At 33.9% G+C, this 14,647-nt stretch overlaps 1 protein-coding gene across 4 annotated transcripts in view; it reads right to left on the reverse strand.

Annotated features, from left to right (window-relative positions):
• Positions 1 to 973: 973 nt before the first annotated feature.
• Stag2 (STAG2 cohesin complex component) overlaps positions 974 to 14,647 on the reverse strand; it is a 139,762-nt gene continuing 126,088 nt past the window's right edge. For all 4 annotated transcript variants that reach the window (XM_042269582.2, XM_076561506.1, XM_042269584.2 and 1 more), the window contains 5 exons: positions 12,156 to 12,345; positions 11,955 to 12,065; positions 8,924 to 9,050; positions 6,911 to 6,988; positions 974 to 2,891 (listed from right to left, as the gene is read on the reverse strand). In XM_042269582.2, coding sequence (XP_042125516.1) covers positions 2,868 to 2,891; positions 6,911 to 6,988; positions 8,924 to 9,050; positions 11,955 to 12,065; positions 12,156 to 12,345 — 530 coding nt within the window. In that variant the 3' untranslated portion in view covers positions 974 to 2,867. The remainder of the gene's footprint in view (positions 2,892 to 6,910; positions 6,989 to 8,923; positions 9,051 to 11,954; positions 12,066 to 12,155; positions 12,346 to 14,647) is intronic.

Genomic DNA, 14,647 nt, shown 5'->3' on the forward strand with positions numbered 1-14,647 from the left:
AAGCCTGGAACCTGCTTAGTATGTAGGCCAGGATGTTCGTGACCTTGCAGTTATCTTCCTGCCTCAGCACCTGGAATGCTTGGATTAGAGGCAAGCATGAGCCACCTGGTTGCACACATTTCTCAATATCGGTTTCAATAGTTTGTGAGACATAATACAGTCTGGGTCTGAATACCAGCCCCCTCACTTATTACCCATTCAACTTTGTATAGGATTTGCTAACTTTGCTGTGACTCATTTTCTTCACCTCCTCTTGATCTGTAAAAAGGAGGTGGGGGATAATAACATGTCTCATGTCATGAAGGTTTATGAGTCATATAAACTCCTTCAAACAACGGCCAGCAATATTACCTACCATTTTGTAAGTTTAGGTCAGGACCACTGATGACCAAAGACTCCTTGTACGATTTACAAATCAATGAAAATGAACAATGTACACTGACAGTGAGAACTTTTAAAGGAGTGCAATGCAAATTTTGTCACACAGAAACACACTTTTCAGTAATAAATTCTTTTTCAAATGCTGGCTTTTACTGCCACATCATGAGCCCATTATCCAAAATAGATTTCATTAAAACAGGACTCCTTCCTGGATTTTTGTCCTAGCACTTATTTCAAACTTAATGATTTTATTTCTTACATTTAATTGTGAGGGGAAAAACTTTTTCAAACATCTGGCACAGCAGGCATTCAAATGTATCCTGAATGAACAATGCAGGCACTTCAAAATCTGTTTAACCTATACCAGATAAAAATGAAAGCAATGATAGTTACAGGTTTCTATAGCAAACAACCCAACTAGGGATTTAGTCACATTGAAAAATATATGCTGATTTATTAAAAATATAATCTAGTGATGTGTTCTATAAATAATCCCACTCAAACAAATTAAAGCGTGATAATAGATATACTTTGTAAAGCATTTAAAATTACCCTCCCCTTTCGATTACAAGAGATAAAGCATACAACATACTGTAGGTTTATTTTTATTCAAAAAGTTACTGTCTCAAGACATAAATACAAATCAGAAAACAGTACAATTAGGACAATAGAATGTGGAGGACAACAGGTTAGAGTAATATATAAAACATTTTTAGCTGGTTGAAAACAAAGCTGTAAGAACTGCTTTCACAAAGAAGTACTCCTTTCAAGAGTGAGAAAAAAAATCACCTTAGGTTTAAAATCATATATACAGTCCTCTCAGCAGTTCTAGGAAATGCAGTGGTGTGTAAAAGAACATATGCAATACGTTTGCACATAACAATGTTTGTTGATGGAAAGTATGTTAGACAAGTCTGGTTTTATTCGTTAACCATGAATTAATAAAATAAGTGTATTTTGTGGTCTTTCAGCTAACCTATGGTTTTTTGGCTACCACAGCCCAATGCTTGTTGATTTCCTGACTCGAAAAACCAGAAGCCTTTTGGTATCCACACATCTGAAGATATTCTTGTATTGCAAGCATATTAAGGCATGGAATGATTAAAATAATATACCTCAAGAACTGAGAGACGACTGACAAAAGATAGATATACATGTAATATAAGTTAATATTTTGTTTTAAACGATGTCTAGCTGCCTAAGCCTCGCAAAATGAGTTGATGTCAAAATGGCAAGTGGCCACTTTCTGTTTTAAACTAATTCATTTGTGAAAGGACATAAAATGAAGTTTAAAGCTTAGCTTTCAAAGAATATTATGGGTTATGAATTCTATTATCCCATCTAATTTACATACAGAGGAAATGTACTGTAACCTGTTAGAAGTATCTTTAACCTGAAGACTGCTTGCAAAGACAGATAGATAAAACAATATAAAATACAAATTTAAAAATCATTTTAAAGCATGAACAGTCATGCTTTTCTATTTTTAAACATTGTTAAACTTTCAATATATTTCTGAAACCTCATAATTTTAAGTTGGAATTTAAAAGTAAGAAAAAACTAAACAAACTGCGCAATTATAAAATCAGCACCAATTTATATATATATATAATTTTATTTAAAATTTAGATCCCTATTCCCACACTCTAATAAGCTGTATAATTTTTGTTTAGAATTTTTCTGCAAACATACTACAATAAGCTTCTTTTATTTGGAGACAAAATACAGTGGCACTACTGGAAGGAATATCACAACATTACATTTTTATCTTAAAGGACAAGCAAACTTTCAGGGCTGATATGGGATAAGCATGGTTGAGACTGGCTACCTTCTGGCAGTTCACTGCATCTGGATATTTCTGAAAAGTATACAGAAGCTCTTGGATTTTAAAAATATCTTAAAATACATTTTAGATGAAAAAATTGTAAAAGTTCTGCTTATAAGTTTAACTTTTTTCCACAATTACAACATTTAAAACAAAGTTTTGTTGATTTATGTTTTAAGCATTTAAATTTTGAATGCTAAAAACAATTCTATCCTACAATTTCGGGGTCAGGGAATAAATCCATCCTTAACTTTTGTTTCATGGATGTAAACAGAAATCCAGCAGAGGTCATCATTATTTAGTACAACCAGTAAATAAATGTGAGAAGATTCTTATCTGTACCAAATACTTCTTCAGATTGTTATATTTTTTTAAAAAAGCATGAAATAATTCATTTAAAAGCCAACTAACAGCGCATAAATAAAATATTTACTTTCTAAGAAAAACTGTAGCTTATCATCAAATTGTTTACTTGTCCTTTACTTTTTTCAGGCAAACAAAACTGCCCCTCAATGCACTTCATCTTGGTAAGCATAAGCATGTTATATTCTCCTTAGAGAAAAATCTGTACAGAATTTCACTGTATCTACCACACTTTATTTTAAAATTTCCTCTTCCACTTAGAAAATGACTTCACCACAGATTTAAATGTGTACTGGTATTAAAACATTGACACCCCAAGAACCTAATGAGAGAGGGAAAAAAAATCTCGTTAAAATAGTCATTCATCTCTTAATAAAAGTCTGTAAATATTACAACACTTTATCAGTTTTATTAAATAAAATACTAATAAAACTACTATGAAAATGTCTCCAGATATAATTACAAAAATAAAGTGTATTTATCATTAATAAATAATAAAATAACACTAGTATTCATTAAGATGTCAATTAACACATGATTGTTATATAATCTCCTAAAGCCTGAACTCAGCACCTGTTGAATGAACAAATAAATGTACTTCCCTGCATATCCGTCTAGCAAGGGTTCACTGGAAAGAATTTAAGAAAGTCTTATGAACTTAGCCATTTGTACCCTCAAGTGGGTAGTTTTTGTTTTTTTAAACAAGCATATATCTGAACATGAAGACCAAATAAATAAATAAAAACAAAAATCCAAGAACAGTAGTTACTTAAAAACTAAAAAAATTTCTTTAGAAAAATCTGTTCTGTGTTAATGAACAGAAGTATAAATTTTAAGAAATCAACTAAGGCGAAATCTGAGCAAACTGAGTTATACTGGTACTTCGTTGTTTTTTTTTTTTGTTGTTGTTGTTTTTCAAGACATGGTTTCTCTGTGCAGCCCTGGCTGTCCTGGACCTAATTTTGTAAACCAGGCTGGCCTCAAATTCAGAGATTCACCTGCCTCTGTCTCCCAAGAGCTGGGATTAAAGGCGTGTGCCACTACCACCCAGCTATACTGGTACTTTTATTTCTTATGCATTCCAGTTAGAAAAAGATTAGTAGGCAAAATCTGATAATTTATTTGTCACTAAAATGGAATAACTCCACCCTTTTAATTAAAGCAGCACTTAACTTTTACTGTATATATTGTGTTAAATGTTTCCATTAAAATTCTATCACTTATTGAACCAATTAAGCAAAACTTAAGACTACTGTAAATGAGCAAACAAGACCAGCTAGCAAACCCAGAAGGAAATGAGAGTGAGATCACTAAGGGTTCAGACTCCTCATGACTGTTCTCCTGTTTATTTTTAAACAAAAGGAAACCAATGTCTTGTAGCAAATTATCAAGTAAAGTGTGTGGACTCTCCAGTAATGAAAACAAAAAAGAGTCACACATTCTCCATTAATCACAACTTTTCATTCATTTTCCTTCCTGCTTCTCTAAGAAGTCTCAGGGTTCTCTTATTGGTTAGTCAAGACTTGGGAGGTTAGAATGTTTCCATTAAAGAGGCCAGATGACTTTGAGTTAGTAGAGCTCTAATTACTGAAGAAAGGGTAAAATATTTGTCTGTGTATTTTGCCTTCATGTATATATGTGTACCACATGAATGCCATGTCTGTGAAGGCCCGTAAAAGGCATCAAATTCCATGGAACCAGAGTTATAGGCAGTTGTGGACCACCATCGATGTGCTGGGAATTGGACCTAAGTCCTCTGGAAGAACAGCAAGTGCTCTTAACCACTGAGCCATCTCTCCAACCCCAGTATTCAAATGTTAATGCAGAGTGATCTCAGGTATTTTTCAAACATAGTAGCTAATCTAAAAGCACCTAAACAGCTGACATTCATTTTGTTTTGTACACACTGACTCACACCCAGATTCCCCAATTAGAATATTAAATTAGCTTCATTATATTGAGCTCTCCTTTTCGAATTTTATACTTACAGATAATTGTAGTAAAAGAAACTTAACACAAGTGACACTATTTTCTGAGTTAACACATTATACCTACTTTTGATGTCAGCATTAATAAATACTTGAGCATGTATTTCAAAGTACAAATATTAAACTTTGAAGTGTTATGCAAACACTGGCAGGAAAATGATCATGTCACAGGAGATAAACCAATTTTGTTAACAGGTATGAAACCAAATATATTATTAAACTAGAATCCTATGTGTATGCAACTCCAAAATGATATTCTCATAATTTGTATAGTACCATTCCTAGACAATGTGAAAATCATCTCCCAAATGATAGTTAGGATTAGTTTAGAAGTAGCATGATGTATCTATTAGTGCTTTGAGTTACTTCATTTAGAATTAGAGAATCTTAGAACTGGCATTAAAGGATTCAAATTCCAGTTTTACTATTTTGATGACATTTATCATAGGTTAGATTATTTTGTATTTACTGTAAGACAGATTTTTTTAAAATTTAGAATCTTCAATTAATCTTGTTTCTTGCATTATGATTAAGACACTATGAACTACAAAGATATCTTTTAAATTCATGGAAATTTAAAATAAAGAGTCAAAGACTCCTAAAGGTACCCAAAACTTAAAAGCTAACTTAAGCACTCAGTTATGTGACTGCTGCCATCATGTGGTAATGCTATAAAATTACATATAGATGGGCATATGTGCTCATTTCCTTATTTCATTATCACAGGCATCTAAAACATTATCAAATTAACCAAGTCTACTACCCATTTCCAATATTCATTAGATGTGATAAAGTTGTAGTAATACAAATATTGGTTCCCTATTTCTTTTTACATCATCAAGTTGTAGTTTTCTCTACATGTTAAATGTCAAAATGGGTACAGTTTCTATGGCTGTTTCATTCTTTTAGTACTCTGACAAACATCTTTTTGTACCCATAGTATGTTATGAAGAAAACAAATGGCACTATATAAATACATGGAAAAAATGAAAAATGAAAAGCTCTAGCTACCACAACAATTTTGACTATACTTTATCTTTTCAACTTCCTAATCAAATTTCTTGGTATTTGACACAAATTAGAACTAATTTTCATTTTAGTTGAGATGGCAATAACTACTATCAAATTAATACTGATACTTTTAAATACATTTAAATGCCATATAATTCAATATCCATTTAAACTATCGAATTATGGGTAGGTCAGGTTGCCTCTTACTATAGAGCCATGTACTCAAAGATGTCTGCAGTCATGAAGCATCAATAGCACTTGCTGAAGATGCATAACCTCAGGCCACACTCCAGACCTTCAAAAATAAAAACCTAGTTGTATTTTTACAAAATCTTTGGATGACTCAACTACATCAGAAATTGAGAATGAATGATTTTAAAAAGATCTCTTCTCCAAAGGGCCGAGAATATAGCTCAGTGGTAAGGCATCTGCCTAGAATGTGTGAGGCCTAACTTCAATTCCCAGCACCACATACTAAATAAATAAGATGCTCTGTTCAAAGGTATGTATATGTGTTTCTCTGTAAAGCTTTCATGTCAAACAACCAATTATGATAGTATATGACTTGGTTTATCAAAACATTTCCAAGATCTGTTTGAAAGCATATTATAAGGTCAACCAGGGCAAGGAAATGTAAGGTAAGTAGAAAATAATCCTACCTCAGAGGATAGAGCAATTGTTACCCATGTTAGGTATAGGGAGGAAGCAGTATGAATGGGTAAGTGAGATAGAAAGACATGCAAATTATTTGACAGAACTAATTATTATATTAGGTAGAACTCAAAATGAAGAGAATTGCCACTGCTCAAACCTATCTCACTATTCCAGTGTGGTAATTATCCCAATGAAAGTATGTATGAAGTATTAAAGGCAGAGAATAAAAAAATACCTATCTGGGGAGATCAGCAAAAATATTATATTCTAGGTATCTCAATCTCACTCTTCATTAGCAAAACCCTTGTTTGGGTATTTCTTTTTTCTTTTTGAGACAGTGTGGTCAACACTGGCCTTGAACTCCTGATCTTCTTTCAGCATCCAAAGTGCAGTCATAACAGGTGTGTGCTACTACTCTCAGGTATGTTATCAGTTTTCACCATACCTTTATATTATAATTATTTCCCTTATTCTGCCAAAGAATTCTTGCTGAGATACAATTCTGATTCATATCATTCCCTCATTTAAGAACCATCAACAGGCAACCCAAACCTCTAAGAAAGGTCTAAATGCTTAACATTTAAATCCCAGTTGGCCAAAGTACTTTTAACCTTTTATCACTACTGCATCAGGTCATTGCCTAAAGTTTTGTTTTAAAAATCCTGGGGCACATTTAAATTAAACCTACTGATTCATCCATAATTGAGGCTGGATCAAAGAAATCAGGCTTCAGTTCTGTTCTCTCCCGTCTATTCTTTGATGGTGGCTAAGGAAAGAAAAGAGAAAGCTGATGTTTGTTTATACCTATAAACCAGACAGTAAATAAAAATATCCATATATATGTTATTAGTTCTCTGGTCTATGTGATTTTCAAGTGTACCTCAAAATACTTCAATCATTGCTTGCCAATCTCCCATGCCCCCAAAAAACAGAATGGTTGTAAGCATAAAGAGCTTCATTAGAAAAATACTCTTATTAAAGTAAAAACAGAAACGTATTTTTCACTTTACTTTAAAAAAAAAAAATCAGCCAGGGGTGGTGATACACGCCTTTAATCTCAGCACTCGGGAGGCAGAGGCAGATGGATCTCTTTGAATTTTAAGACCAGACTTGTCTACAAAGCAAGTTCCAGGACAGCCAGGGCTGTTACACAGTGAAACCCTGTCTCAAAAAACCACACACACACACACACACACACACACACACACACACACACACACACACACACACACACACACACACACACACACACACCTCCTTCCCTCCCTTCCCCCACCTCTTCTCCCTCCCTCCCTCCCTCTCTCTCTCTCCCCTAATATCATTTTCCTTGAAAGAAACCATATAACATTACTCTAAAGGTAAATAGCACTTCTTTCTTTCAAGAATACTCAATAGTACATTAACTACCACAACCACAGAGACTTGGCTTGCTGTAAGTTCAGCTTTACTAATTATAGGATTTCTTCTCCTTGGGTAAGTTAAATTTTTAAGCTTTAATATCTTTCATCATCTCAATTTATCTCACAAAGTTGAATGAGATTGTTGCCAAAATCTCATAAAGCATAGTGCATACACTCTAACCATGTTTCAAGAAATTTTACTTTACTTTTAACATGAAAGTTTGCCTCAACAAAAGGTTTCTACCAAGAATGTAATATACTATACTTAACAATGAAAAATTAGAAAGTGTTGACAATATACTCATAATACTTTCTAAAACTTAGTATGTAAATATTGAGTATTATTTGACTTTTGTAGTCAAATTACAATAAGCAAAATAAAGTCCTTTATAATCCTATACATTATTAAATTAACTTCAAATATAAATGCATGATTTTTATTATTTCAAAATGTGAGAATGTTTTAAAAAATACTTCTTGCCTTCAGAAACTAAACTTTTGCTCAACCTTGCAACCAAGTTAATAATATGCCTTAAGAAAATTCAAAATAAGTATATTTTTGTTTGTTTCTCTGTGTAGCCCTGGCCGTCCTGACACTTGCTTTGCAGACCAGGCTGGCTTTGAAGTCCAAGATCTTCCTTCCTCTGTCTTCTGAGTGCTGGGACTAAAAGTATGTGCCACCACCGCCCAGCTGAGACTATTTAAATCTGTTTACTCAATCTGTTCCCCTACTGTGTATTCAGCCTGTTTAAGTTTAACTTGCCTTTTAAAAATAGAATAGAACCATTATCATAGTGCCTTAGACTTCCCATGTAATCAGCGTTTAATAAGCTAATCTAAACATATAAATTTAATCTTAAATTATGTACTCTTCTGTGTGCCTGACCCAGAATAAATTGAGAGAGAGAGAGAGAGAGAGAGAGAGAGAGAGAGAGAGAGAGAGAGAGAGAGAGAGAGAGAGAGAGAGAGAGAGAGAGAGTTAGTTTTGCGGTAATCATTTTCTGAAAACAGCCAATGGATTGAAAGCAACCTTAAAGAAAACAAATATACACTATAAATGTTGGCTATAGGAAGAATCTTTTTTCTTATGTGGTGCATAAGAATGCATCAAACTAAGACCTTAACACCCTCACCAACCAACCACACATGTCTCAATCCCTTCTCATAGACTTAAATCCCTGAAAATAACTTTAACGTTTTTGTAGAACCTATTTTTTCAATCTTTCTCTAAGAAATATCAACTTTATTTTCAAAGGATTTAAACAAGAAAAAAAAAAATCTTACTTCTGGGTATTTCTTACCAAGTCTATATCCATGGTGTCAAAGTCCATTCCCTCATTAAGATCCTCAATTCTTCCTTCTGAGGACATCATAACATCTTCAACAATTGGCTCTTCATCATCTTCCATTAGGCTTGTACCACGCCGACTAGAGAAATATAAAACAAGGTAAAGATCTGAACCAATGGCATGACTATTGGTATATAGGCAGCAAGTATGTAGCTTTCTAGATTCTAGTATAATGGCAAATGATGGAATTAAAGGTCAGGGAGAATGATTAGGCATCGATCATGTCATCAGTGGCGTCAAAATCTCAATGTTTAAAAACACTAAGAATTTATGTTTATTCTACATTACTTCAATACATTTAGTTCGTTACTTCTGGTATGCCATATACAATGTTCAATGAGAATTTTCTACATAGGAACATAGCAGACACCTCAAATCCTTTTTGAAAATAGGCAGGGTACAAATTAATAAACAAACATAACAGACCAAAGCAATAACATTTTCAGAATACATATATTCTGATTATACATAAGGCTGTGTTAATCATTAGTCATTCATTCATTCAATGTCAAATGTGTACACCAGCCATACATTCATTCACACATTCACATGATGCCTACTCCATGACAGGCTTCTATTGTGTCCTATGGATGAAAAAAGTGAGTAAAACATGATTCCTGCCCTCAAGGAGCTTACAATATACTAGGGGAAAACAGATAAACTTGACAACATGATACATATTACAATATATGCATCAAATGCTATAAGGGTACACACTAAGAGAATTAATTCTGCTTAGTATAAAAATGAACACTTGATGCTCAAAGCTGAATTCCGCCATACTATGAAACTCAAAGCCAATAATTTACATAAAAATGAAAAATAACATCAAGATCAAAAGTTGTGTTTTTTTTTTTCACACAATCACAGGGAAAATAAACTAAGTTCACAAATTAGCCCAGATCAGCATAAAGTACGCAGCCCAGTGGTGAATTTGCATGTGACTTCTTGCTTTCCAGTTTGGCTGACATTACTGTCTTTTCTTTTCCAAAGATCCCTCAATACCCAAAACAACTCATCAAAACCTAAATTATTTAATTAAGCAGTTTCAATGTATACAACACTACAGTGGATCACAATATCTGAGGCTTTCTGAACAAATATGATAATGTCAGGCATAATAATTCTGGATAGTAAAAGACAATTTTATTATACTTTTGTGAAAATGAAAGCAAAGGCAATCTGTTTTCCAGATCATATAATCAAAAACCAGAAATCCATTCTGTATTTCCTTTACAGTAGTACACTGAAGAAATATGTTAATATAAACTATGGAGGAAAATGTAATTCAGAAATTATTTTAGTTACAGGGTAGGTATCATTAATGAAAGAAAAAGCATTGTAAAGCAAAAGTACTTTAATGTTTCAGGCAATCAACCATTTATGGTACAACCACCAAAAGAATCCACTGGTGAGAGCTGTTTAACTCAGATAAACTCCCTTTTAGTTGTCTGGAGATTGCCTACAATCAAGAACCAAACCAAATTGCAAACAAAAAGAATAATGAAAATGGTACTGACAAATGAGATGTTCCAGACCTCTAAGATCTTGGGAACTGGTGCCAAGTTTTTAGAGGACAAAAATAAACCAAATAATTATATGGCAGAATTCTGAACTGTTTGGATGGTGTTTAACTAGAAGCTAAGGAATTGGTTGTAGGATCAATCAAGCACGAAGACAAATACAAAATAAGGACAATACAGCAAGAGAAACAGGACAAAACCAAGTGCTAGTGTAGATGACAACCATAGGAGACAAGCCATAATGGCGCATATTTAGTGCGTCCATAGAGGTTCTTAAAACCACTACAGCGATAGCTAGAGTGAATATTTACATGCCACCATACATGTGGTGAATTCTTATTTTAAAGTCAACAAAATAAAACAAAATACAAATTTTAAGAGGTAACAATCACTATCTCCCCAAGTTTAAAAAAATACATATGTTACAATGCTTTCAAACTTAAAATAATTAGAATAACATTTTTGCCATGTATATAAAGCATGATCAAGTCTACTTGTCAGCAATTTCATGAAAATTTCTAATCAAAATTTCTGAAGTATTTATCAAGTTCCCATACAGAATCCAGTAAAAACAAAGCAAGAACAATTTTTACTCATTCCATGAACATTTGCTTAGTGTTTTGTATGTGTCAAGCTCTAACAAGCAATAAATAAGGTCCTTGCTCTTGAGGAGCTCACAGTCTAGAGAAATGGACAAAATTGCAACACACAAATCATTACAATACAATATGGCAAATGCTGTAAGAAATACAAATATACAGTGTTATGGGATCATAGATAATTATAATTTTGCTTAAGGTGACACTTAAGCCTGTTTTCACCATGATTTTATCAGTTTCCAAGTAATGAGATGTGATATACTAAAATGGAAGCAGGAGGCATATTTTGAAAGATCTTGCATGCCATGAACTAAGTAAAGAAACTGAACTTTATCCAGCAGGCAATGGGAAGCCATGGAAAAGCTCTAAGTAGAAAGTTACATGGTAAGACTTTTATTCTAAAATTCTAATTCTTGATGGTAGTGTGAATGATGGAGCGGTGGAAAGTGTGAAGGGAGAGGTTTGGTGAGCAGATAAATGGGGGGGTTTAAAGGAAGAAAACCAGTTAGAAAGCTAATTACAATAGTTCAGGTGAAAGATGAGGACCCGAACTAAGGTGGGAATATAATTAAGATGTAACACAAATGTATTTTTAATTCTGTGTACCAAAATAAACAAGGATTCATAGTTATATTTTTCCAACAGATCAATCTACATATGATTGGTCCTTTGGCTAACTAGTTGATATTTGACTTAAAACATTTTATTTTTCTGTTGGAAAGACCAAAATCTAGTTCCTTGATTATTTCAGCTTAGTTACTCTAGAGAGTTTGCTGAAATTGGAGATACGGCACACATTAAAGTATGTTAAAATGAATTAGTGAACTTCCTAGACTCAGACAATAAGGCACTCTCACTTACATGGCATGCTGAAGATTAGTTCGCAGTTTAACATAGCTCATTGCTGCTCTCTCCTGCTGTTGCCTTGCTTCCTCTTGTTGTCTTTGAGCTAACATCCATGTTACCTGCGTGCTTCAAGGAGAATTTTATTCTTCTTTTAACTTAACTTTTTTCTATGTAATTAATAAAGTTCTAGTAAAGAAAATGATCAAATGCACTTACTTATAATCAAGAGGAGTTTGATGGTGCTCTGTCTGCATTGGATAGACACTCATGAAGCTATCCTCAGGCCGTAATCTTTTCGGTTCTCTCATAATAGTGGAGGTGAGCTGTGGTGTCTGCATCATAACAGGGGTATGCAGTGTTTGCTCTCTGCTTAACCACATACTGTCACTACTACTGCTTTCTTCAGCTGAAAGAGAAAGTTTACAGCAATCAAGTTTGGCTACTCATTGTCACTTATCTGGAGTCTAATATGACTCACTTAAAACACAAACATCTGGAAGCTTTCCATATGGTAGAGTAGGATACAAAGGTATATATTCCACCCTTGTCCTATGGTCTGTTTGTGAAGAAAGAACAGGTGAGCAAATTACACCGTAGTATGGTGAGTGCTAGGAGAAAAGGAATACAGAGGGCATGGGATAGTGACAGATTAGAGTAGCTACTCAGAAGTAAGGGTTAATAAGAGCAGGGAGCATCTACACTAGGAAAGATTCTCTAGGTAGACCATAAGAGCACTGAGGCATGAAACAGTAATGACTGAATCATATTAATCTGTTGATATCTGACCTACAAAAGTGTCAATTTCTTGTGGTTCAAACTAATACCTTGCTACTATAGGGATGTGAAGAGTAATAGAATAAGAAAAGATGAGACTGGATAAAGAAGCAGGATTCAATATGTAGCCAAGTACATGTTAGGCAGAGTTCAATACCAGCACTCAGGACAAGGAGGAAAGTACAAGTTAAAAGTGAGATTCTGTTTCAAAAACCAATGCAACCTAACAAAAGAATAATTAATGTGTGGAACATATTGTGATCTGAGTTAAGGTGACAAGAAACTGTTGCTAATAAGAAAGCAAAATTTGGTGAGTTACATGTTTTAGTCACCGTGGGAGTAGTATGAATGGTGGACTTAAGAATAGGATGATTACTAAGTAACATGCCAGATAGGAGAATAAGTATGTGGGCTCAGGTAAATCCAAACTGGTACTAGTGATGGGGATTAGTAGGAAAGGTGGTTTTCAGTCTATACAATGTGGATGGTGGCTAAGCAGGTCTTAAGATTAATGTCAAAGAAAACACAAGTCTCTATGTACATCAAGTAGTGGACTATTAAATAGTCACACCTGTAAGATATACCCCCCAAACATATAAAGGTGTCCACATGATTATAAATGTCAAATTCACATGTCAGTGTCACTGAGTTAATAGTAAGGTAAAACAAGTTACTATGAATTTGAAGGAAAGCTATTTTACTACAAGACTAAGTGTTTATATGTGCACTTTGTGTACATGCACGCTATTTGAAAGAAAAGAGTTTTGAGGATAACCAATGGATTAGACATAAACTGCACATTATATAATATAATAAGATTATTTTGACTTCTTCTATGTTCAGGGTCATTTTCCACTGACCTGGCATTTATCCTTCCTCCCACTAATTTATTTATTTATATTTTATTTTGTTTTTCAAGACAGGGTTTCTCTGTGTGACAGCTCTGGCTGTCCTAGAACTTGCTTTGTAGAGTATGCTGACCTCAAACTCGTCCGCCTATGCCTCCCAAATGCTGGCATTAAAAGCATGCACCACCATCACCCAGCTCTTCCACTCATTTATTAATGCCAATTTATATATAGCTATCCAAATACCTAAAATGTTTATAAAAAATTTCATCTAATTTAATAATCTATTTGTAAGATGTTATAAAAGTGCCAATGTACAAAAGTGTTGCACAGAATATAAAGGAGAGACTGGTGAATCAGCACAAATTATTAACTATGCAAAGAAAAGTTCTTTAAGATGTATAATCATATTCAAGAAACATCCTTTTAATTTGCTAACTTATCTACTAAAAATACTACTTCTTATAGTTCTTATAAAGCATCACATTCCAATTTCAGGACTCTTTCCTCAATTGCAATGATGCTGGCACTTTATAACCAAGCCTAAAATTGGATGAGTTATAGGTTATGATTAGACAGGAGACACTGAAACTATCTAGCAATCAAGTTTAGTACTGCACTCTTTGCAGTGGTACACTTCTCTAGTCCCATACCTGGGAAAAGTGGGCAAGAGATTCAGGAATTCAAGACCAGCTCGGGATATATAATGAAGCTCCATCTCATGAAAACAAAACAAAAAATAAAGTGAAGGAGTATATCCTTTTCATGGAATTTCTATTGATTTCCTAACCAACAGAAGAATATTAAAGGAGTTATACCACACCAGTTTCCAGGCTGAGGACTTACACTGGTAGCTTCCATATCCTCTTTTAGAATAATAGCTCTTGGAGCTTAGTGAGATGCTGATATGGAGACATTATAAAAGAGTGTTGAGAGAAAATCCAGGTGAAGTCAGATATGTAAGTGAAGATGCTTCCATACAAATGCAGCCACCAGCCTTTAGGCCTGTCTAGCTTAGGCACCATGCCATATCCTTTCTATGCCAAGTCTTAAGATAGTTTCTCAGCAACAATAACTACAACAGAT

This window comes from Peromyscus maniculatus, chromosome X, assembly GCF_049852395.1.
Source record: "Peromyscus maniculatus bairdii isolate BWxNUB_F1_BW_parent chromosome X, HU_Pman_BW_mat_3.1, whole genome shotgun sequence".
Taxonomy (NCBI): domain Eukaryota; kingdom Metazoa; phylum Chordata; class Mammalia; order Rodentia; family Cricetidae; genus Peromyscus; species Peromyscus maniculatus.